Genomic DNA, 26,341 nt, shown 5'->3' with positions numbered 1-26,341 from the left:
TAAATTAGTTGGTTAAAGTTTTAAAAAGTCAAAAACCTGATTAGTGTTATAAATAAAATATAGATAATTTGTCAATTTCAGCCATTTAAAGTTTGTATTTTGCAACTTGCAGCCATTTTAAAAAAATTTGCAAATTGCAGCCCAAAAGTTCTTATAAATTGTAAATTACAGCCCGATTCAACTTGTTCATCGGTTTACGTGTGGAAAAATATTCGGTTAAGGTTTTAGGGGTCATTTTGGTTCTTAAAGATTCGAACTGAGCTCGGAATTAGCAAAAAAATAACATAAGTGCCTCATTTTGCGTAACAATAGTGTATCGATTTGTGGGCAACTATTTTTTGTTGTAAAAACGAGGCACTTACAATATTTTTTTGCTAATTCCGATCTCAATTCGGAACCTTAAGGACTAAAATGACCCCTTAAAACTTTAACCGAATACTTTTCGACACGTAAACCGATGAAAAAGTTGATTCGGGCTACAATTTACAATTTATTAGAAATTTTGGGCTATAATTTGCAATTTTTTTTAAATGACTGCAATTTACAAATTACTAACTTTAAATGTCTGCAACTTATAAATTTTCCAAAAAATAGCATAAGAAAAATAGCAATTACAAGTTCAATTACAATGGGATTAAAATAAGAAATTAAAATAATAAAACCCTAAATTTCATTCCGCACAATCCCCCACTTCAGTCATCAAACGAAAACCCTAAACCCTAAAATCAAAACCCACCACCTCCATTCTCTGTTTCTTCTTCCTTGTTTAACAGAGGCGAAGAGAGAGAAAGTGAAAAGGAGGAGAGAGAAAGTAGTAATGAAGACGTATTTGCTATTCGAATCCTCATCCGGGTATGGGTTGTTTAATGCTGAAGGAATAGATGAAATTGGGCAGAACACCGAAGCTGTTCGTAACTCTGTTTCTGACCTTAATCGTTTTGGTCAAGTTGTCAAGCTTACTGCTTTTCAGCCTTTTGAGTCTGCTCTTGATGCTCTTAATCAATGCAATGCTGTTTCTGAAGGTGGGTTTTCTTTCTGTTTTATTTTCATTTTGTTTTGTTTCTGGGTTTTTGTGGTTGGTGTTAATTTGATGTTTTTTGCTTTGATTGTGAAAAATGTGTGATTTTATAGTATGTTTTTGTTGATTTTTCTTAACTGATTTTATGCGCTGCTTGGTTTTTGAGGGATGGGTTTTGTGTTATTGAGTCATTCATAAAATGCTTGAATTTATAACAGTGAAAATGCATGTGTTGAATCCTTAACTCTTAAATTTTCTATTTGTAATATATGGAGTACATAGCTTAGCTTTTAAATTTAGAAAATGTAGTTGTGACATAGATTAGATTATGCATATGTTGTAAATGGCTTAAGTTCCAGCTTGTTGCTCATCAATTACCTTGTTTGTGCTGAAATGGGTTTGTCAGCTTTGGTTTATAAGGAGACTGAAACTGAAGGTGAACTAATTTATGCATTGCATTTGAACAGGTATTATGACTGATGAACTGAGAAATTTCTTAGAGCTAAGTTTTCAAAATTCAAAGGCCAAGGAATTTATTGTTGGAGTAGCAGACTCTAAACTTGGTGCTAGTATCTCTGAAGGGACTAACATTTCTTGCAGAAGTAATGAATTTATGTTGGAGCTTCTCCGTGGTGTTCGATTACACTTTGAGCATTACATCAAGAATCTTAAGGTTGTGAATTTTTTCCTTTATAAAATCCCTGGAGGCTTTGTCTTGCACAGTTGCACCCAGATTCTGATAAGCTTGTTTTAATTTGCTAGTTACAGATATGTTTGTCTTAAGGATGTTTTGCACTTCTTATTTTTTGTAGCCTGGGGATCTAGTGAAATCTCAATTGGGTTTAGGACACAGCTACAGCAGGGCAAAGGTCAAGTTCAATGTTAATCGTGTTGACAACATGGTTATACAAGCGATCTTTCTGCTTGACACCCTTGATAAAGATGTTAACTCATTTTCAATGAGAGTAAGGTTAGCCACATGCTACCTACATTGCATTGAAGCCTTCTTCCTTTTGAATAACTTAAGGGCTTTTCAAAATCATCTTTGCCCTCTTTGATGCAGGGAGTGGTATTCATGGCATTTCCCTGAGCTAGTTAAGATAGTCAATGACAACTATCTTTATGCTAAACTGGCCAAATATATTGAAAACAAGTCAGAGTTGTCTGAGGAGAAGCTATCTGCCTTGACTGAAGTTGTTGGTGATGAGGATAAAGCAAAGGAGATTATTGAAGCTGCTAAAGCATCTATGGGTAAATATACTCATTGTTTGTCAAAGTTTATTTCACATGTGCATTTAAAAATGACAAAAGTGGAAAATTCATCCTAATAATGCTGGCTTTCCTGCAGGACAAGAATTATCACCCGTTGACTTGATTAATGTCCAGCAATTTGCTCAAAGAGTAATGGATCTTTCTGAGTATAGGAGGAAGCTTTATGATTACTTGGTCACAAAAATGAACGACATAGCCCCAAACTTGACCTCTTTGATTGGTGAGATGGTCGGAGCAAGATTGATCTCCCATGCTGGTAGTCTTACAAATCTGGCAAAGTGCCCTTCTTCCACCCTGCAAATTCTTGGTGCTGAGAAAGCACTCTTCAGGTAATTCCTGATCCTTGGTGATGTTTGGTACTCTTGGCATCTTTGCATATTCTTGGTACGATGCTACTAGTTTGGTTGGTTTTACACTTTAGTTTGATACATTATACCTTTGGAAAAATATGGGATGTTACAGCTTGTGTGATCATCATATTTGCCGAGTAAGAAGAATCATTGTGCATTAGAAATGTTTCTAATTGTTACTCTTTGTTTAGGGCCCTGAAAACACGAGGAAACACACCCAAGTATGGTCTGATATTCCATTCGTCTTTCATTGGGCGGGCATCTTCTCGGAACAAGGGCCGGATGGCACGTTATCTTGCAAACAAGTGTTCCATTGCCTCTCGTATTGACTGTTTCTCAGGTTAGTTCCTGTTGCAACTTATATCCTCGCTTGCAAGTTGAATTCCTGTTGGGAGGAGGCAAATTGATTCTTGAATTTGATACATGATAACATTGATACAGAGAAGGGCTCTACTGTTTTTGGTGAAAAGCTACGTGAACAAGTAGAGGAAAGGCTTGACTTCTATGACAAGGGAGTTGCACCTCGGAAAAATATTGATGTCATGAAAGCAGCAATTGAAACCCAAAAGGATGGTGAGTATCAGACATTTGTCTTGTATGATGTTATTGTATTGAATTAGTTGATTCCGGAGGTTAGAGGATATTGTTCAGGCTACTAACCTTTCAGCTTAAAAACATGCACAGGTGATGATGATATGGACTTGGATAATCAGCCTGACTCTGCTGTAAAAAAGAGTAAGAAAAAGAAATCCAAGGATGACGATGTTGCTGCCACAAATGGTAGTGGATTGGAAGAAACTAAGTCTGAAAAGAAAAAGAAGAAAGAAAAGCGGAGATTAGAACAAGAAGAATCTGTTGCTGTTGAGAACGGTGAGAAGGAAGATGGAACTATCAAGAAGAAGAAGAAAAAGAGCAAAGATGATGGTGAGGATGTATCAGCTGTTAGTGAGAACAAGAAGAAAAAGAAGAAGTCAAAAGAATGAACAGGATAAAAGTTATGTTTTGTTACCTGGGTTTGCCAGATTTTGATTTGGTTGCAGCGTCTAATTGCTTACATCTATGGTTAATCCATTTGGGATGTAGTTATCCCTTGTTTATTTTGATTGTAATGTAGGAACTGATGAGTTGTTTATTATTATTACAAGTTTTGATAATCGTAAAGGGTTATTGTAAATTGCTTTTTTGGTGCTAAGAGTTATTGTTAAATGTGATGTTTGATAATACTCAGTTAAAGTTCTTATTAACCGATATTGTCAAGGTTATTTAAAATATTCGGATTATGGATGATGCAAAACAGAATTACATAACCATACCTTTGTCATTTGTTCAATTGAGCTAGCACCTAACGTTGTCCTATCAAATGCAAGCATGCTTAATGATAAATTGGTAATATGCTCTTGAAAGGGCCCATTGGTGACCGTCTCCCCACCAAGATGAAGAACTACCCATATGCGGGCTAAAAAATTTTTACACTATTAATTAGGACTTGTTTGATTTACTTGAGAAGTCAATTCCTATGGAAAATTATATTACAACCAGAAATTACATTACATTTGTACACCCGGAGTCAATTGTTCATTCAACCAACAAATGAGTAAAAATATTATTTGTTGACTTGATTAAACAAGCAAATAACCCCGGGTGTATAAAGCAAATTCTACTTGAAATTCCAATAAATTCTAATTAAACAGGGGGGATGGTAATATATTTTCTATGTTTTGTGGGAAATTCTAATCCTATGATTGATACTTCCTCCATTTTCAATTTTTGTTAACTAAGCAACCATCCCATTTGTAAATTCTCATAAAGTTTTATTATCTGCACCTTTGAAGGTTTACCAAACAAGTACTATAGTTCTTTACGTACATGTCACACAGTTAGAGATAAAGTAAGTCCAAAAAAAAAAAAAAAAGAAAAACTGTCATCTTTGAAGTTTGCTCCTCAAATAGCAACTTGGAGAGAGCCAATGTTCAATATAGAGTTGTACTGGTATAGTGGTATGTTATAAGAAGTAGAAATGTTAATAAGGCGGTTAAATAGGACTATAGGAGACCTATCTTCACAGGGGGTTCCCTAATGAGCCAATGGTGGGGTGTCGATTAGGGGTAGATTTTAGTTTGTACTCCCCTCATCCCTATTCTTGACCCTCCCCACTATGTATTTGTATCTATATATCTTATTAATTAATTAAGTATACTTTATGTTTCTTTATATAACACTCGAAAAATCGATAGAGATGGAAAGACCAACACCCATCAAGCCCTATAACGACATTCCTAGTAAAGAAAGCCTCATAGTTGATGACTTGATGAGTTATGGTGTGATTAGTATCAACTTAATTTAGCTGAAATTATTTAGTTAGGTTCTACTGTGTGATTTGTGTCAACTTAATTTAGTTTAATTTATTACTTTAAAACTTAGCTTATGTCAATTTTTTAAAAAATTAAAATTTATGCCGATTTATATTTCTTAACCATAAGCTCGAACAAGATTGACAACAATCGTCATCAACTTTGAAAATCTTATTCCATATTCCCTCTACTCTTTAATTAGATGTCTACTTCTCACTATTATGTGAGGAATAATACTAAAAGTAACCATCTAATTAAGGGACGGGGAAGTATTAAAAGGTCCTAATCCTAAAAAAACGCAAAACTGTGTGAAATAGCATCCTAACCGCATAACTTTCTTCTACCCAAAGTTTTCATGAAAAGACAAATTAGAGCGAGGAAAAACGTAGCATTTTGGGCAAGTATTTCCTTCCTATGTCGGTTACTTCCATCCTCAATCATTCTTCTTCAAATCTAAAGACACGGAACTAATTTGTGCGACTCCTTCATCTATATTGCCTTGATAAAAAAAAATGATTAGCAGATCAAATCACGACTATATCATTTAATCACGAGACTCTTTATTATTCCATAAATCAAATCCTGACTACATCATTATATCACTTTCTTCAAATCTAAAGACACGGAACTAATTTCTGCGACTCCTTCATCTATATTGCCTTGATAAAAAAAATGATAGGCGGATAAAATCACGACTATATCATTTAATCACGAGCTCTTTATTATTCCATAAATCAAATCCTGAATACATCATTATATCACAAAAGTTCCTTACCATGGAATACTACATAAAACCATAACCCAAATAATTAAAACACACAAAAATGACGACAAATGAAATTACATAGAAACAAATTTAACAATTACACAAATTCATTCCATCTTATTCCCATGTACTCTACTATATCAATCAAAGCATTTTTTTTGTGTACAACATTTATTCATTTGATTCTTCAGATCACTCGTAATTTCACGATAAAACAAAAAATAGAAAACTAAAAATCTAAGCAGAAACTTTCTTGAAATAGGTAAGACTCCTAAAATGTTGCCATGGCTTATCATAAACAACAGTTTCATACTGTTGATGATCATCGGCGGCGATTAAAAACCGGTAATTAGTTCCGGCGACAACCTGCGATTCACCTTTGATGATTCTGACAATTCCGAGGTGAGAATTCGATTGTTCGTTGTGTTTTGCAACCGCGAATTTGGCGACTTCTTGAACATAAGGGTCATTGATGTCTTTGATCGGTTTGTACCCTCCGAGGACGGCGCCGGTACGTCTTCCGGCGGCGGGTACGGCGGAGATTACGGCAAGGAGAGAGAAAATGATGAAGAGAATGTTGCGGTTCGACATTATATCTGGATTTAAGGAGAGAGAAATATGGAAGTTTTAAGATTTTAATTTTCTAGATTTGAGGAGAGAAAGATAGATGAGATTAATGTGATGGAAGTGGGTGGTGGTTAAGGGGTTATTTATAGGGAGGGAAGAACGCGGAGATAGGACGCTTGGGAGATGAATCCAATCCTATTTTTTTTTTTTTTTTTTATTGTATTCAATGTGCGGTCTGGATGTTGTACCGGATTACCATTTTAGTTAAATTGTTTTTTTATAAAATATATGAACATCGATTATGTAAAGGTTTTTTGGGTGAAAAGTTGTCATATTATCCTTAATTTAAAGCTCAACTCTATTTTAAATTTATTAGATGGTGTGAGTTTTATATTTTTTAAAGAATAATGTTATATGTAGCCCTAAGAGCTATATATAAGCATTAAATACCATTTTGGAAATTGTATAAAATTAGAAATTTATGACAAAAACACGTGTGTAATTAGTGTTTATATTTTTATGATTTTTTAACTTTTTACGATTTTCAAGTGTAAATTTAATGCTTATATATAACACTAAGGGTTATGTATAATATTTTCCTTTTTAAAATATCGTAAAAAAAATGTGTGTTACAAATATAAGAAATAAAAACGGAGGAAGTAAATAATATTTGTATGACAACTTGGTACAATAATTAGTACGAGTAATGGATTACTTGGCACATGAAACGATGGGTGAGGAAAATGGGGTCATGGTTTGGTATTTTGCTTAATAATGGGTTGGACTTGGACCCCCCATCGGTAAACTATTGTTGCTTGCACACTACTTAGTTTTTGCGGTGTTGGCTTTAGTGACGAGTGGATGAATATTTTATTAGTATGCATTTAATTATTGGCGTTACCTTTCCTGAAATGGAAAATGATAAAGGCACTATCCTTGTCCCATTTTTTACCTTAATTTTCCATTAGGGTCGTGGTGCCTTAACTTAGTCTTGTTTTGTTCATCTTGTTTACCTAACTTTATTTACAGTTACGGTTATATTAGTTTATCTGATTTGATTTAATTTTTAGATTTGATGAAATTTTAACCTAATTTTGTAATTTGTATATTAATTCATGATACAAAATTATCAAAATCACAAGAATTGTTTATTTTAAGTTTAGATATCGTTTGCTAATGTTAAAGCAACCTAGCTAAGTTAGACAAATATAAATTATTTTACTCCTATTTTTATTTAAGTCCCCTAATGCGATTTTTTAAATTTGTATTATTCACATAATTTAACTTATGACCAATGTTTTTAGCGATTTATAAATAAGAAAAATATAGTTATGCGAATATTTGTTGAAATCGTCTCCTTAAATAGTTTTCGAATATCAACTTTTATAATCTATGTTATACTCGTACACTAATTAAAGGTATTAATCCGTATTGACTAAAGTTTTACGTCGACATATGTGCTCAGTTGAAACGAAATGTTTAAAAAAAAAAAAAAAAGAGGGAGTGCTTTCATCCCAAATCCTCAACCCATAAATAATCAATAATTCAAGCTCCAAATTTCTGCATATGATATTAAACATTGTCTACGTTGTAACAACTGTTATTTTCACCGTAACAAATCCACACACAAAATAAATACGAACATTAACACAAAATTCATTTCCTACCATTCCATATTAAAAATGTTACTCATAATATTCATGCATAACATTTTTGTCACAACATTTGTAATAGAACCAAATAAAACGCCAAAACAAAAATCTAAATTAAACAAGGCTAACGGACCTAAAATAAGTAAGACTCCTAAACTTTTCCCATGGCTTATCATAAACAACCGTCTCGTAGTAATGAAAATCATTAGCCGCGATCGTAAGCCGGTAATTTTTACCGGCGACAACCTGTTCTTCACCCTTTACGATTTTTTCAATTCCGAGATGAGAATCCTCTTGCTCATTATGTTTTTTAACCGCGAATTTTGCGATGTCTTGAACGTAAGGATCACCTAAGTTTTCGATCGGCTTGAACCCGCCGACTTCTGAGCCGCTGCGCAACCCTGCTGCCGATGCGACGGAGATGATCACGGCGAGAAGAGAGAGAACAACCAAGAGTGTGGTGCGGGTCGACATTTTTCTCTAGATTTTAGGTGAGACAACGAGAGAAATACTGGATGTTTTTTTTTTTTTACTTGTATTTTTTTAATGAAGAGTGAGAGATAGTTAGGGATTAATTTGTTATATATAGGGATGGATGAACAAGGAAAATGGACAATTGTGAGGTGAAATCTAAAAAAAGTACGGAGTAGGATTTTTATTGGTCAATTTTATTAAAATATAAAATGTAAATGAAATAATCTAGTCCAATACTTTATTGATTTATTATTTGAATTATAGATATAAACGAATTAATGGCACATGAAAGATGAAACCTGTTAACATTGAAAGTATTATTCTTAATTCAAGGCAAACATAAATCACGTTAATGAACACATGATATTGTCATGTATGTATTGTCAAAACAATTCAGTCGCTCACTTGAGTTGTCCCTCACTCTCAGTGTATTTTGTATTTTTTTTTTTATTTTTTTTTTGGAGAGGCACAAGGACAAGTGATGAGCATCGATCCAACACCTTCTGAAATCGAGATGAAACTTTAACCACTTGATCTATCCCTCACTTTCATGAGTCTTTCGTATATAAAGAAATACTTCGTACAATATCAATATGAGTATAAATTACTTTCTCAAAAAAAAAAAAAAAAAAGAAAAAAAAACTATAAATTAAATAATGTGATTGTAGTGACTTTACTTGATTATGTTTTATGTTCACACTAAGATTTCACTTGATTGTCCATGTGTCTCTAGTTGGAGGATTGTTGTAGCTTGAAATTCTTCAATTACCTTTGAAAATTAAACACAGTTTTCAATTTGAGATTTATCAAATTAGAAATAATTCAAATTGTGATTTAAATGCTATTCATTTTTCAATACCTATAAATCAAGCATTCCCATTTACATATTCATTCTAATTTTTTTCTGAATTAATTTCTCACTAGTAAAAACTATAATGCACCGAGTTAAATATTTTTTAATAGGAGTATAATCTAAGATGAAAATAGTTGTCCTCAAATGTAATTTAACTTACGTACTCCGTAGTAATTTAACTTTAGTTTAAAATATATACTGCGTATTATTATTCACTTATTTAACCAATCAGACATCTATGATTGATACATTACACTGATTACAAAAAAGTCTTCTCTTTCATATCATTTTTGTCGCATTTCAAAGTACTACGATTATTAATTCTTGTACTATACGGACCACAAATTCAATATGCATGTCGCATGAGCAAAGTATAACAAGACATAAGAAGGTCAATAATTAGAAAGGACAAATCTAATTTGATGTAATGAATAAAATGTGCGAATTTGACTTTGCAATCACTATAAAAGGGAGGAGAATGAGTATAGGGGACTAGCGGCCGGGAGTGATGCCTACCATTGACGCCAAGTTACTACTACAATTAGAAATGAGCAAATCCGGGTAACCGGCCATATTTGTTGAAATCATTGTAATCCACTTGTGAGTGTCCCACATTGGAGAAAGAGGAGAGGTGGTTCCACTTAATATATAGAGGAGTAACTCCTACTATTGCCAATTGGTTTTAGCATGGAAGCTCCAAAACCTTGTTTGTGGACCAAAATTCTCCTCCTCCTTGTTCAGGTTTTCGGATTGTCCAGGTCCATTTCAAATTGTTTCGAAATCTAACAATATTTATTGAAACTGAAACCAATTTTAAAATTTTGAACCATATCCGAATCAACCTAAACAATTCCAAAATCTACGAGTTCTGTCCTAGCATTTGTGGGAAACTGGTAACATTAGTATAAATCCAATAGCAACTTTTTCTATTACGGAGTACTTTATACTCGTATGATATTAAAGGAACAATTGTCAAAGTAAAGAAAAAAAAAATGTCAAATATGTCCACCAAAAAAAAAAAAAAAAAAAAGCCGAATTGCGAACAAGGAGTATTAAAATATACTACCAAAAAAATGAGGTGAGTTCCATAACCAATTTGTCTCATTAGCCCAAATGAACAGCCCAAGACAATAAAATCTATTATAAGCCCACTAGATGCATGGATTGATTACTTCGTAATTTCGTATAATTCATTGCATATTTGCATACTGTTATGAAAAAAATTCATTCATTTGCCACTCTCAAAGTTTACTGATAAATTGATTGATTAATTATTATTTTTCAATTCATTCACATTATTAGTCTTACACTCTAATCACTTGAATTTTAATGCTAGCTGAGCTGCGTAGATCGAGTACTAACTCATAGCACTAAGCTAGACACTAAAGTCACGAACAAATAGTAGTATAAATGTATAACACTGATAGTATCATAGTATAACAAATAGTGTTAGAAATATGAGATCAAATTATATCGGAAAATATATTGATAGTAGTATAACACTGTAGTAGAATTCACTGCTGATTCATTTGTCGCCTTTTTTTTTTAATTATTATTTTTTTATTACCCTTGTATACGAGAGAAACAACTGCTCTACAATTTATACAAAGTAGCTAAGTTCGAGTCTTTAATTAGAATATGAATATGTGAATTTATTTTGTTCGATGACTAATTTGAGTTATTTTTAAAATTGGTGTATAAGAAGCCACAAATTACGTGACAAACAGGATTTAATATTTATTCAGCACTTCTTAAGATTTCAATCAATTAAGTAGTTGATAACTCGTGTTGACATTTGGAGGACTAGAGGTTGGTTGCAACATAGCAAGTCAAAATATTATGATTCATAATTGCAATTGGAAACCCCATTACCTTAATATGCGCTATACTATGACAACAACAATTAAAAATCACCGACCCATGAAAATATTGTACGTGGAGTATATATAACAAACTCAACTGTACTGTTTGGCTCTTTTGCTTTCCTCTAAATTGCACCAACACGTTAACTTGGTAATGTTGTTGAATTGATCCATGCCACAAATCTATGAATTGGTAATAAATATATAATTGGAGAACATAACATCAAACACATATATAGATATATAGAATCAATCATCTTTTTATTCGAATAAAGACATCTATCAATGACTTTATAAAGTATCATTCAAGGTTAATACTTTGGATATTGAATAATGAGACACTTTCAAGAGTGAAATTCTTAAATTTGATCCTAATGCATCTGATATAAGAAAAGAATGAAAATTATTTATAGTCGAATATGTTTACATTTAATACAACGAAACACAATGCAGATGCATAATTAAATTTAACCTATTACGGTATGTCTAAATATAATACGGAATAATATACTTATTCCGTAGTTTGATTGAATGAGGTGAGTTTCATGAAATGTTGCCAAGGCCTTTCATACACCACAACCTCATAATGGTGGACATCGGCGTGGCTGCATAGCGTCTTGGCAGTGATGATAAGGCGGTAGTTGAGGCCGGCAACAACCTGAGTCCACCCCTTAAGGATGCTCAACAACTTGACCTTGTGGCCTTCATCTAGCGTGTTGTGTTCCTTCACAGCAAATTGCGCCACCTCAATCACATGTGGGTCACTTAGGTTCGTTATTGGACTGTAGCCTCCGAGAGGCAGATCCGGAGGGGGAATCTCTTCGGCGGCGGAGACGACGGTGATGAGTAGAAGAGAGAAAAGGCAGTAGAGTTGAAGACCTATCTTCATTTTTGATTAGTTCTAGATCAAGAAATATGGTATAAAACTTAGGGCATGTGTTATTATATAAACAAGGAATTTGCTTGGGATATTTCCTTTGGACCCTTGGTTTATGCAACAGTCATCGTGTGATGCCCTTCACAAGTGGAAATTGTCTCCTATGCATGGGATCCTAGAACATTTAATAGATACATTCCAAAATATAGTATTAATTTTTTTTTTTTGAAAGAAAAATATAGTATTACTTATTAATGAAAGATTAGTTTAATTCTAAAAAATTTCCTTCTAAAAAATAAATGTTGACATAATATTGGTACAATAGTACTCCTTAATCAATTGCAAAGTAAGATACCATATACTCCTTATGAAATATGGAATATTATTTTATGAAAAGTGCACCCTTAATTCAATTACTGAAAGTAGTACGTCTTCGACTCTTCGTGAATATATCCTCATTTGTTTTAAAAGAATAATACGTGAAGAAAAAGTAGTGTAGCTTAGTTTAGCCTAGACATTCTTTTTTGTCTTAACGTAAAAATATAGAATTAGGCTTTGCAATATAGTAATGACATATTTAAACATTTGTGAATACCCCCATTTGTGGATTATGCTTGAACTTAATATTAGGTGGAATAATGAACAAGATTAAACTTAGCTTGTCTCGTAGCAATGAATTGATATTAGATTTTTAGTATATGTTGTCATGAATTATCATGATATATATATAATTGATTGTATGGAATTTACAACTTTTCTATGACAGATATTCTTGGATCCTTCAAGATCATTACAAGCTAGCTACAATCTGATCCTACTACTCACGGCGAGCATGAAAAATTACAACTTCCCGATCATTCAAGCTAGTCTATGAAATGAGTTATCAAACACAGCCTTAAGAATCGGAAGACATAAATTTTCTAGGGTGGTAAATAAGCACATATACACTGGAATAATATGCATCTTTGGGTCTTAATAAATTGGCGCTGATCATATAGATTACGCCCTATTGATCGAAACACTTTGGCTCTTTGGCTAGGGTGGCCCTGTTGATCGATATAACACCTTATGCCCTGCATCATCCACCAGTAATTCAGTATACATATCGGCGAGCAGCCGATCAAAGTTATAATGCTTGTAGGCTGCGCCAAGTTAACGGGTAGTTCACCATTTTATCGGTACCAAAAACATAGGCTCCTGCTCAAAGAGAAATGTGTTAGAAATTAAATTAGTCTTTTTTCATCCATATTAGAGTATTACATCAAATCTACTTATAGACAGTACATGGGACTATGGAAGATCATGAATAATAATATAATATGATTGTGCGTGACTTCATAATTTTTCATATATTACAATTTCACATATTTAAATTTCCTAATTAATTGCAAATTATATTGGACCTACATAGTCAAAATCATGGAGTACCATACCATGGTCCAAGCTACTACACATTTAATTAGACGTGCAATAAGTGTTCGAGGGTACCAAACTTTAGTTTTAACAATCCACTATCAAAGCTATATTACCACTTCTGGAGTCAATTAATCCCACTTAAATTTTCAAGTTTTGGATGATGATGTAAAAATGTTTTGGAAAATATACTTGCATTGGAGTAACCATTTGACCTCAATAAAAATATATCAAATCTTTACTGACCTCACTAAATAAATTTTTTTTTTTAAAAAATCCCCCACTAAATTTAGTCATATACATACTTTTAAAGCAAATAAATTAAGTCATAGAAGTTAAAATAAGTTGCTTACCAAGAGTAGGCATTAGAACTGATAGAGCAAGGGTGCCAAAAATCTTCAAAGGGAAGCCAACCTTGAGCATATCCTTGATCTCAATATGCCCAGTAGAAAACCCAACAACATTCGACGGTGTTCCGGTAGGAAGCAAGTAAGAAAATTGTGCTCCAACAGCTCCAGGGACCATGAGTAAGAGTGGGTGCAAATGCATGGTTTTTGCAATTTGTATTAGCAACGGGATCAACAATGTTGTGGTGGAGTTGTTGGAGGTGAACTCGGTAATCGCTCCACCAATGAGGCACACCACCGGGGCAATCGCCCAAAACGGGGCGGTCTCAAGGAAGTCCAACGCCTTGGACAGGACATCTGCAAGGCCGCTTGTGCGGACACCTTCGGCTATAGCGAAACCAGCCCCTAATAGAAGGACTATGTTCTAAGGCAGCTTCTTGCACTTGTTCCAATCCATTAGTTTTTCTCCCTTTTGCCTCTTGTTTGGTATTATGAATAACAAAGTTGCCATCAAAACCTATACATATATGTAGCCTAATGAGTTCAAGCTATAATTGTTGAGTATTAAGAGTGATGCTATGTGCAACATAAAAATTTATAGGAATTCCAAATTTATATTCTAAGGTTTCTGTTTTCATATGAACATAGTAGTTAGCTTAGTAAGTTAATATTTTATCTTCTATCCATCTAAATGTGTTACAAAGTATGTATGTTAATTATATGATAATTAAAATTTAGTATTCATACACACATCTCTATTCCAATTACAAATGTAGTGAACTTACACAAATCTCTAATCTATAAAAACAAGTTCATGTGACTTTTGTGATCAAATTATAAACTACGAACTATGATTGAAACAAGTTCATGTGACTTTTGTGATCAAATTATAAACTACTATGATTGAGACAAGCACATGTCAACAACATGGGAGAGTTTGCCCGATTACTATACAGTCCACCGAATTTAATTGTATACATGTAAGAGTAGTTATAAAGCTTATTCTATAAGAAATATGATAGAGTATACAAACATATTCCTGGGCCTCAACCATAAGCTTAAGCTTTTGGTTGAGATGGTCCACTAACATGGTATCAGAGCCAGCGTGACATAAAGGTCACGGGTTCGAATCTCATCCACCCCCCACTTTCAAGTGGAATATTAAGCGCAGGGTATAAGGAGGGCCCATGCTGCATCCACACTTCTAGCCCAACGGGCTCTCGTGTGAGGGGGCGTGATAGAGTATACAAACATATTCCTGGGCCTCAACCATCAGCTTAAGCTTTTGGTTGACTTGGTCCTCTAACAAAATATTTCTACACCATTTTTATAAGATAGTCATGTTAGACGTGTAATTTCATCGATGAAATTTGATGGTCAAATAAAAGTTAACTAGGTTTGATCTCAAAATTAAAAGAATATCTAAAATTCCGCTATAAATTTTGGTAATTATGTTAATTAAAAGTATTTATATAAAATTACAATGCAAGTACTTACACTAGCAGTGCCATCACCAGCTCTTCCTTTAAAAAGAGCTCCCCATCCAGGTAGTTCATCTGTCAAGTTCCTTGTCATCCATAGCACTATTAGCCCCTACATTCCCAAGGATAAAAAAAAGTAAAAACTCATAACCTATGAATATTTACAATAATTTAGTTTATTCAATAACAATTGATCATAATTTAAGCGTTATATATAGTCCATAAACATGATTAAAAAATTACTCTTTTTTTTATGATTTTTGAATTTAATTGTTGATCATATTAGCATTTTAATTTATACATTTAACCCGATCATTTTACAATTAATTTTAAACGAAGAAAATATTACTTACCGAAAAGACGGACAACACCATCTTTTCTTCGAAGGACATTGGACCTGTGCCCCCATGAAAAATAATAAACAATCAAATTATCCCTTGACAAGAGTCAATAGTCAAATAATCGATTAGGATAAGTTCTAAAGACAATTTTCATATACGTGTACTTTGTACACTTGTACATAAATATAATTAAACTAAGCCACGTATATTATACGAAGTATGACATCTTCAAAGTTTTGGATAAGATGCATCTCTTATTCTTTTTTTTTTGAGGGAAAGATGCATCTCTTATTCTCTTTCCTACTTGTCAGCTAAAATTTAATCAAATCCATCTACCTAATAAGAATCGTGGTGGATGGAATTCATAATTATCCCTTTTACTCTTTTAGAAATAAAATACTTGTTCTTTGTCAAAAATAAAAAAAAAACATATTTGTCGCTCTTCACTTAAACATGTACTCATGTATCTAGGCTTAGCTACGTACTTAGATGTATTAATCTTATGAAATAAAAAGTACTCCGTATTAATTAAAAATACAGTACATGATTTCATACTTTCAAATAATCTATAATACATAATTATTTTAACAAATATATGACCAAAATTAGTTGGTTATATATTAAAAGATGGCCAAGTGAGTTTATATAGTACGGATTTTACAACTTAAATCAAGTTTATGATAAATTTAAAATAAAAAGACGGTTTAATAAATGACAGCGGAGTTAAAAGAAATCTAATTGCAATAAATAAAAGAATTATGTAAAGATCAGAGTACGTGTATTTTACCTAGCGAGTCAAGTTCTGCTTGGAGATGAGCTTTATCCAAGTAATTAGAAAGAACCTTGATGAACCTTTATCCAAGTAATTCATAATTATCCCTGTTAGAATATATGTAAATATATTCCTTTGACTTTGTATATAGTTAATATAGCAAGTGTATATCTTAGCCTAATCATAGCCTAATTTGTAGCTTGACAGTTGCCGAGTATATCTCGCAACATTGATGTATTTATACCGATTGCTAATCAATAGAATGATCAACGATCATATTACTTTCATGGTATCAGATTAGGGTTCCGATCCTAGCCTTCTTCTTCCTCTATCTCACGGCCTATCTCCTTCTTCTTCCTCAAATTTTTTCTTCCGCTGCACACATTCAATGGCAGAATCTCCTAAATATCACCCTGCTTTTGGTATCACAAACGTGAAATCTCTTATCCCGATTACCTTGGACGCTGCCGGAATGTACCACTCTTGGGCCGCCCTCTTCAAAGTGCTATGTCGGGTCCATGACCTTACATATCACATCATTCCTCCAACGGAGGAAACCGAACTTGCTGCATATGACAAAATCAAAAAAGCCGACTTGGCTTATTGGAAAAGACTCGATGCTGCGGTCCTTAATTGGATTTATGGTTCAATATCTCATGATCTTCTTACCGCCATCCTTCTCAAGGATGATACCGCTCAAGGCGCTTGGGCTCGTCTCGAATCCATGTTCCAAGACAACAAAGCAGCCCGAGCCTCACACCTTGAACAAGAACTTGCGGATCTCGACTTCGAGAATTTCACCTCCATTGACGACTATTGCAATCACATCAAATCCCTTGCCGATCGTCTTGCGGATGTTGATGCTCCGATTCCTGATACTCGTCTCATTCTTAAGATGACTGCCGGTCTTCCCGAAGCTTATGCCGGAACGGTTGATTTTATACAAAATCAAGAGCCACTTCCTTCTTTCGAAAGCTGCCGGTCTCGCCTTAAGCTTGCCGAACGTACCATCAAGCACCGTCTAGCCAAGGAAGGTGGTACCACCAGTCGGCCGACCGCCCTTGTCTCCTCCACCAATCATCACCAAGCAGACTCCTCTGGAAACTCCACTCGGGCTACAAATCGCAACAGCAAGCAGAAGAAGTCCTCAAATAAGCCTTCTAATAAGAACCGTAATAGTGGGCCAGCCCAACACCAACAATCAGGCCCACATGGACAACCCTATTCATGGCAGTTTCAGCAGGGGCCCTATTCGTGGCCATCATGGATGGGCCAGTGGCCCAGTCCACCGTGTCCATACCCTTCTCAATCCTGGGCTCCACGAGCTGCAGCTTCTTCTGCCGGATCAAGACCGAGTGGGCCTGGAATCTTGGGCCCAGCTCCTCAAGCCTTCAACGCCCAAGACATGGGTCCGAATCCAACTCCCACCCACATAGAAGCTGCTTTACAGATGCTTGCTAATATTAATCGTCCCGACAACAATTACTATATGGACACTGGCGCCACATCCCATATGACAGCCGATCAAGGTATTCTTTCTTCTTTTGTTAATTCGAGCATTAAAAATCATAACATTGTTGTTGGTAGTGGTGATTTAATTCCAATTAATGGTCATGGTAGTGCTACTTTACCCTATCCATACCCCCCATTTACCCTTAACCATGTTTTGCATGCTCCCAAATTAATAAAGAACTTGATATCCGTCCATAAATTCACAACTGACAATATGGTCTCTATTTCCTTTGATCCTTATGGGTTTTCTGTGAATGATTTACAGACGGGGGCCCAACTAATGAGATGTGACAGTTCCGGTGACCTATATCCAGTCTTTCCAACCAGTCAAGCCAACTCTTCCACCGTTCATTCAAATTTTACTGCTCTTTCTTCTGATCTTTGGCATAATCGATTAGGACACCCCGGCGATGTTGTTCTTAGATCTTTAAGCAAACAGAAATTTATTGAATGTAATAAGGCTTGTAATTCTTTTTGTGCTTCTTGCCCTTTAGGAAAACATATTAAACTTCCCTTTCTTGATTCTATGTCGCATACTGTTTTTCCATTTGATATAATTCATAGTGATCTTTGGACTTCCCCTATTCTTAGTTCTTCTGGACATGCTTATTATCTATTGTTTCTTGATGATTATAGTAAATTTCTGTGGACTTACCCTATTGCTAAGAAATCCCAAGTAAAACATCTTTTTCAATCTTTTCATAAAATAGTCCACACTCAATTTGAACGTAACATTAAGACCTTTCAATGTGATAATGGCACCGAATATGTCAATGGTACTCTTCAAATTTTTTTTGAAAATCATGGCATGCTCTACCGTCTTTCTTGTCCTCACACCTCTCCTCAAAATGGAAAACCTGAACGCCACATAAAATCTATTAATAATATAATTCGGACCTTACTTGCTCATGCTTCATTGCCACATTCTTTTTGGCATCATGCTCTTGCTATGGCTACTTATCTTCTAAACATTCTTCCAACCAAAGTCTTAGGTTATAAATCCCCTACTCAAATTTTATACCAACGTGATCCTATTTATTCGGATTTACGTGTCTTTGGTTGCTTATGTTTCCCTCTATTTCCCTCCACCACTATTCATAAATTGCAAGAACGGTCCACTCCTTGTGTCTATCTTGGCCCCGCGCCAAATCATCGTGGTTCGAAGTGCTATAATTTATCAAATGGGAAAATCATCATTTGTCGGCATGTGAAATTTGTTGAAAACGAATTTCCGTTCTCAAAATATCACAAACCAAATTTTGATGATTATGATTTTTTGGACTCAGCTCCATTAAATCACTTCCACCATTTGAGCACCTCTCAACCCAATTCTGCCTCAGCCCAATCCGTGCAAGCCCAATCCGTTCCTCCTAATGGGCAGCAGCACACCTCCCCCCTTACTGGGCCGCATATCCCCTTCAGCCCAACCCCTAGCCGGTCTGTCACTCCTTCGTTAGTGGGCTCCCAGCAGACCCCCCAGCACACCCCGGTTCTCCAACCTTCCCCTTTTGACAGCCCAGCCCACTCCTCAACCCAACTTGAGGAACCCACCTCCCCCCTCACTGCCAACCCCAACTCCGACCAATCCGCCACCAGCAGCCCCGCCTCTACCACTCACACTTCCGGCCAGCACCTTACCCAAACCCATCCTATGACTACCCGAGCTAAAGATGGCATTGTAAAACCTAACCCAAAATATTTTTCCAACCTAAACACGATGACCACCACTACTATTTCTCCTATCCCAAAGGACCCGGTTAGTGCTATTCGTGACCCTAATTGGAAAAATGCAATGTTAGAAGAATATAATGCTCTTATTAATAATCATACATGGGATTTGGTTCCTCGGCCCCCTGATGTGAATGTTATTCGGTCTATGTGGATATTTCGTCATAAACGAAATTCTGATGGTTCTATTGAGAGGTATAAGGCTCGTCTTGTGGCTGATGGCAAGACTCAGCAGTAGGGTATTGATTGTGATGAGACTTTTAGTCCGGTTGTCAAACCGGCTACTATTCGTACAGTTCTTAGCATTGCTATTTCTCACTCTTGGCCGATCCATCAGTTGGATGTCAAGAATGCTTTTCTGCATGGTAAGCTCAATGAAACAGTTTATATGTATCAGCCCATGGGTTTCAGAGACAAAAGTCGCCCTGATCATGTATGTCTATTACGGGGTTCTCTCTATGGTCTCAAACAGGCTCCTCGAGCCTGGTATCAGCGGTTTGCAGATTTTGTCACCTCTATTGGATTTACTAACAGTACATCTGATAACTCTCTTTTTATTCTCAGACAGGGCACTGATACTGCTTATCTTCTGTTGTATGTTGATGATATCATTCTTACGGCATCTTCTGATCATCTTCGGATACGTATTATGGATCTTTTGAGCTCCGAATTTGCAATGAAGGATTTAGGTCCTTTGAGTTTCTTTTTGGGTATTGCTGTGACTCGTGATGCTAATGGTATGTTCTTGTCTCAGAAACAATATGCTTCTTCTATCATTGCCAAAGCAGGCATGTCGAACTGTAGTCCTTGTCCAACACCAGTTGACACGAAATCCAAGCTTAGTGCTTCTCATGATGATCCTTATGAGGATCCTACTAAGTACAGGAGTCTTGCAGGTGCTCTTCAGTATCTGACTTTCACTAGACCTGACATTTCTTATGCAGTTCAGCAGGTCTGTCTTCATATGCATGATCCGCGCAATGCGCACATGGGCGCTTTGAAGCGTATTATACGCTACTTACAGGGTACTTTGTCTTTTGGTTTGCATCTGTATAAGTCTTCTATTGATAAGCTTGTTGCTTATACTGATGCGGATTGGGGGGGATGCCCCGACACCAGGCGATCTACTTCAGGTTATTGTGTATATTTGGGAGATAATTTGATTTCCTGGTCCTCTAAACGGCAACCTACTTTATCTAAGTCCAGTGTAGAGGCTGAATATCGTGGGGTTGCTAATGTGGTATCTGATTCTTGTTGGATCAGAAATTTGTTGCTAGAACTTTATTTTCCTATTCATACAACAACTATTGTTTATTGTGACAATGTGAGTGCCATCTACCTATCAGGTAATCCAGTGCAACATCAACGCACGAAACACATTGAGATGGACATTCATTTTGTTCGTGAGAAAGTCGCTAAGGGTGAAGTACGTGTTTTACATGTTCCCTCCAGATATCAGATTGCAGATATTTTTACTAAGGGACTTCCCCGGGTTCTGTTTAATGACTTCCGTGCCAGTCTCAGCGTCCGTGACTCTCCCGTTTCGACTGCGGGGGTGTGTTAGAATATATGTAAATATATTCCTTTGACTTTGTATATAGTTAATATAGCAAGTGTATATCTTAGCCTAATCATAGCCTAATTTGTAGCTTGACAGTTGCCGAGTATATCTCGCAACATTGATGTATTTATACCGATTGCTAATCAATAGAATGATCAACGATCATATTACTTTCAATCCCTTTTACTCTTTTAGAAATAAAATACTTGTTCTTTGTCAAAAATAAAAAAAAAACATATTTGTCGCTCTTCACTTAAACATGTACTCATGTATCTAGGCTTAGCTACGTACTTAGATGTATTAATCTTATGAAATAAAAAGTACTCCGTATTAATTAAAAATACAGTACATGATTTCATACTTTCAAATAATCTATAATACATAATTACTTTAACAAATATATGACCAAAATTAGTTGGTTATATATTAAAAGATGGCCAAGTGAGTTTATATAGTACGGATTTTACAACTTAAATCAAGTTTATGATAAATTTAAAATAAAAAGACGGTTTAATAAATGACAGCGGAGTTAAAAGAAATCTAATTTCAATAAATAAAAGAATTATGTAAAGATCAGAGTACGTGTATTTTACCTAGCGAGTCAAGTTCTGCTTGGAGATGAGCTTTATCCAAGTAATTAGAAAGAACCCTTGATGAACCTCTTTCACAATACAAGCAACAAAGAATAACCCACATAAACAATAAGATTACGACAGCCAAAGGAAACCCAAAGAAGAACCAAGTGTTGAAACTAATGGGATTAGCTTCAGGAAAATAACTCTTCCACATCCCAACCAATATCAGATTGACACCTGTCCCAGTTAAAGTAGACATTCCACCTATAGCCGCAGAGTATATCACTCCAAGGACCACTGCCCTACAAAACTTGTTCACGGTGTCGGATTGCCCTGTCCTCGCAGTCGGAAGTCGTTGTAAGATTCCGGTGGCCACGGGCATCATCATCACGGCGCATGCCACATTGTGCATCCACATGCTGACAAACGCCGTTGTGGCACAAATCCCAAGTAAAAGTAGAGGAGGGTTTACAGGGTCGCCACAAAACAATATAGTTATCTGTACATGTATTCGAAACATCAACTATTTGTCTTAATTGGTAGGAAATTAGAACATGCTTTTGGTATAAACAAATGAGTACATATAATCTAGATGATTAACTATGAACAATGTATTTCACTAATTTAATTATACAACTACGCACTAATTACATAATGAAATATTGTTGATTTTAAAATAATGATTATAATAATGAATTGAAATTGATTTTTCTTGTATAGTGAATCTTATTTTTCTAAGGTGCAGTGAGTTGATTAACGCTTTAATAATTCATAAGATTTAAAATTGTTGAACTATAAACAAATTGTTAGCACATGGAAATAATTTTGGACCAATAGAAAATTAGTTTTTGATAATCTTTCATATAATTTGATGTTATGAACAAACAAATAGACCAATGTAAAATGACCAAGTATCCCCAATCATGTATTGTATGGCCAACTGCCGATCAATTGAGTGAATGTAAATTATTATTGTATATGAGTGAGTGATAATAATGGAATCTATTTCTTGGCTTTTTTACTTCATTGTACCACCTGTCATCTTACTATAATTAGTAGGGACTACAATTATTGTACTAAATTGTTTTATTACCACAAGATTTAATTTATTTAAGGGATACAACTAGAATAACATGTCTTTGTCAGGGGATGATTAATTCAAAACTCTTTTAATTTCACCCAACTTTAAAGACTAATTAAAGTCATATCTCCAATAAGAATAACCAAAATTAAAAAATGTAAGAAAGACTAGAAATTTGCTTTAATTCCCCAAATCCTTAATTCCTTAATGTTTGTAAGACGATTGGCTCAGAGAGTAACAACTACAGTATTAAAACAATAAAACTATTAATAATGTTGCAATTAATTTTGAATGTGAGAACTTATGAATACTTTATAGTTATATATATGTTTAATGTATGTAAAAGTGCTATATTGTTTAGATTAAAATAAAAAACAATAATACAAGTACAATTTAAGAATAGTAAATGTGAAGTAAATAAAGCAAAATTTATTTAATGTTATATGGAGTAAGTTTGTAATGTTTTATGTATACAAGTACATAACACAACTAAATATGTACACAGTATGAAGTAATAGTAGCTAAAATTGAATTAGAAGATCGAGTAATAATAATTGAAGATCAATTAGTTTGCATGCCACAATTGTAAATTAGATGCCACTTTTCAACTTTTAAGATAAAGTATAAGTATCTTTTTATGTCTATCTTACTTTTCAACTTTGTGGTGTACATTACTTACATATTCAAATTGAATATTCTACAAATAGTTGATTAACTCAAAACACTCAATCACCAATTCACCACCATCAAATCATCAATAGCAAAAAATGATGATAATTAATTAAGACTAAACTTATATAATATGTATCACATATAAATCTTATTGCTATTGGTATTGCTCCAATCAGCTAATTTAATTGGTAAAATTTTAATAAAAACGAAATATCATGCATCCTAACCATACTCTTTAAAACTAGCAATTCACTTTTATTTGTCAACAAAATACTTATATAAGTGACAAAAAATGAAAAACATTTTGGACTTACATTCAAGGCCAACCTCTTGTGAATATTATAATGTTCAACAGCAAGAGCAAGAATGAAGCTACCAAGCACAAGAGAAATCACATCATCCATGTAAGACTTAGCAACCACATCGGCGGTAGAGATTCCGAAGAGCGGAAAAAGGAACAACGGCGCCATGGAGGTGATCGGCATAGGGACGGCCATGGTTAGCCACCACGTAAAAATCCATGCAAGAACACCCAACATATTTCTACTAGACTCCAATTCACCAACTTTCACCCACATACATATTACTCCACATAACAAAGGTCCTAGAAGAATAAAGAACGTGTTAGGTGTGACAAGTGACATGATTAGGGAGGTGGAACTCTCTTGATTAACATCGCTGTGATTGAGGGGAAGAAGGGGTGATTTAAGATCATCGGTCGCGATTGCTTCATGATCATCGTCCTTGTGGTGATCATCTGTGACATTCATGGCTAGAAAAAAATAGTGAGAGAAGTTGAGAGAAAAAGGAAGAAATTATAATGGAGGAAATAAAAAAATATATACTAACTAGATAATTAATTAATTACGTATGAGAAGAATAGAAAGATGGGGGTCTACTATTTATGGAATTTGGATATTGCTATTGGATAATATGAAAGAACATGGACTGCCTTGTTGTCTCTTGGAAGTTTTATGACCATGAACTAATATTCATATAGTATATGTTTTTTTAAGGAAATTTCATATTGTTTGATTTCATTTTGGCTTTTTGATTATTTCTTTCCTTGTCTCGTTAAAAGCTAGTTCAACCGTCACATGATTATTTATATTATTGTTTTCATTCTTTGAATGAAATATAACCAAGTAAAATTCCCTCAACTCTAAATAATCCACCAAATTTTCGACATGTAATGCAATAATGTTAACTCTATTATTTGTCACTTGAGGAAGACCTGCCACCAGGGAGTCCAAAAATTATTCATAGCAAATTACGGAGTACAAAGTATATTTTCTTGACATTGAATATTTAGTAAAAAACCTAACTCTACATTCAAAATATCACGATGTAATAACTAATTTTGCATGAGAAGTTAGTGACTCAAATTCTGACACCTCTAATATATTTTGGCCAAGATCCGCTACTCGATAGTAGTTTATGCAAAGTTAAATTTAATAAATTTAGAATTCTAATATATATTAATTAAGATACTCACTTATTTCAAACTTCTTTGATTTGATGTTTACAATGATTGATCAAATGCCTATAAGATAACATGAGTATGTATATCACAATCATATACGTAGTAAAATATTGTATTATTCCAAAAGCCTAGTGGTCTAATTTCTAGCTTGGGGTAGATTGAGTGTAAGAAAATAGCTCATTGTAATTTGATGTACGTTCTACCTTAGCTGACCATTCAAAGTTTGGATCTAACTACTGTATTTTTTTAATCAATATCTACTAATCCACTATTATTGTCTATAAACCAAGGTATACTACGGAGTATACAGTAATCCCAAATTTTTTTTTCCGAAAGATGACATGGGAGTTATATAATTCATACTGTTTTCCATGTCATTTTCTACTTGCCTTATACGTAGCAACTAACATGTGATGACTGATGAGACAATAATAAGACATTTCCTCAAGATTCATGAGTTTGACTTAGTTATAACTTATATAAACACATCAAACTTGGAAATTAACCTATCATTAGAGATGCTATGCGCTCTAATTCAGTGACTTTCTCATGTATATAAAATATTAAAATGGGATGAAGATTTGGATTTATTGATGAATGAAAGCAACATTCTAGAGGTATGAATGAAAGCAACTTTCTCATGTATAATTAAAGAACTAAAATTAAGTAGAATGGCATATACATATTTTAGTAAAAGTTATAATTAAAAAGAGATTTATTGAACATGGATGATGAATCTACGAGATTGGCCTACTAACGAAGTATGTATGTTCGGTAACTTGGACAAATTTAATTGATTATTTTTTAAATTTACAATCCAATAATACTTGGCAAAACTTAAGTTTAGATCTTTCAAAAAAAAAAAAAAAAAAAAAAAAAAACTTAAGTTTAGAATGATCGATCTAAGTATGTAGAAGAGCAACTAAATTATAATTGTGCATACCGAAAAAACCAAACCAATTATATTTGGATATAACATAGAGAAACCACTAGTTTATTTCAGTTTAGCAAAAATAATTTTAGTTCATTAAGAATAATTTTAGGTCAGTATAAATCAGTAAACTTAAAAGAAGAAATATAATAGAAAATCAATAAAAATAATTTAAGTTTAGCAAAATAATTTCAGTTCAGTAAAAATAATTTCAATTCAGCAAAAATAAGGTGAAGTGAACGGGGCCTAAGAGCATGTTCTGATTTATTGAACTGAAATGAACTGAACCGAATATTTTATTATTTTATGAGAGAAGGAAATTAAGAACTAAATTGATTGGAGCTAAATTGAATTGAACTGAATTGAAAATAAGCTGAAGAGAACGGACCCTAAGTGATAATA

General features: G+C 34.2%; 2 protein-coding genes and 2 pseudogenes across 2 annotated transcripts; 1 reads left to right on the top strand and 3 right to left on the bottom strand.

Moving 5' to 3' along the window:
* Positions 1-687: 687 nt before the first annotated feature.
* LOC145579627 (nucleolar protein 56-like) lies at positions 688-3,737 on the top strand. The gene is made up of 8 exons (XM_081636861.1): positions 688-1,022; positions 1,486-1,691; positions 1,831-1,988; positions 2,082-2,269; positions 2,367-2,619; positions 2,832-2,980; positions 3,082-3,213; positions 3,325-3,737. Exons 1-8 carry the CDS (start codon positions 818-820, stop codon positions 3,621-3,623), a joined length of 1,590 nt encoding a protein of 529 aa, XP_081492987.1. The 5' UTR covers positions 688-817; the 3' UTR covers positions 3,624-3,737.
* Positions 3,738-5,994: 2,257 nt separating this feature from the next.
* LOC145578395 (cysteine proteinase inhibitor 1 pseudogene) lies at positions 5,995-6,348 on the bottom strand (annotated as a pseudogene).
* A 1,742-nt stretch (positions 6,349-8,090) lies between these two features.
* LOC145578394 (cysteine proteinase inhibitor 1 pseudogene) lies at positions 8,091-8,450 on the bottom strand (annotated as a pseudogene).
* Positions 8,451-12,741: 4,291 nt separating this feature from the next.
* On the bottom strand, positions 12,742-24,563 carry LOC145579626 (tonoplast dicarboxylate transporter-like). Its single transcript, XM_081636860.1, has 6 exons — positions 23,840-24,563; positions 21,791-22,271; positions 15,637-15,680; positions 15,300-15,395; positions 13,809-14,319; positions 12,742-13,239 (listed from the first exon to the last, which is right to left on the bottom strand). The coding sequence occupies exons 1-5, from the start codon at positions 24,293-24,295 to the stop codon at positions 14,227-14,229; spliced, it is 1,170 nt and encodes a 389-aa protein (XP_081492986.1). The 5' UTR covers positions 24,296-24,563; the 3' UTR covers positions 12,742-13,239; positions 13,809-14,226.
* Positions 24,564-26,341: the final 1,778 nt, after the last annotated feature.

The sequence above is a fragment of the Chenopodium album genome, chromosome 14 (assembly GCF_948465745.1).
Source record: "Chenopodium album chromosome 14, dcCheAlbu1.1, whole genome shotgun sequence".
Classification (NCBI taxonomy): domain Eukaryota; kingdom Viridiplantae; phylum Streptophyta; class Magnoliopsida; order Caryophyllales; family Amaranthaceae; genus Chenopodium; species Chenopodium album.
This window is presented reverse-complemented; position numbering and strand designations above follow the sequence as displayed.

What these genes read in the sequence shown, in the direction of transcription:
- LOC145579627 (XM_081636861.1), top strand. Translation starts at nt 818, where the DNA reads ATGAAGACGTATTTGCTATTCGAATCCTCATCCGGGTATGGGTTGTTT. An exon ending in ATGCAATGCTGTTTCTGAAG is followed by an intron (nt 1,023 to 1,485) that starts GTGGGTTTTCTT and finishes GCATTTGAACAG; the next exon opens with GTATTATGACTGATGAACTG. An exon ending in TCGTATTGACTGTTTCTCAG is followed by an intron (nt 2,981 to 3,081) that starts GTTAGTTCCTGT and finishes ACATTGATACAG; the next exon opens with AGAAGGGCTCTACTGTTTTT.
- LOC145579626 (XM_081636860.1), bottom strand. Translation starts at nt 24,295, where the DNA reads ATGAATGTCACAGATGATCACCACAAGGACGATGATCATGAAGCAATC. An exon ending in TGGTGTTGTCCGTCTTTTCG is followed by an intron (nt 15,396 to 15,636) that starts GTAAGTAATATT and finishes TTGGGAATGTAG; the next exon opens with GGGCTAATAGTGCTATGGAT. An exon ending in CTGGTGATGGCACTGCTAGT is followed by an intron (nt 14,320 to 15,299) that starts GTAAGTACTTGC and finishes ATATATGTATAG; the next exon opens with GTTTTGATGGCAACTTTGTT.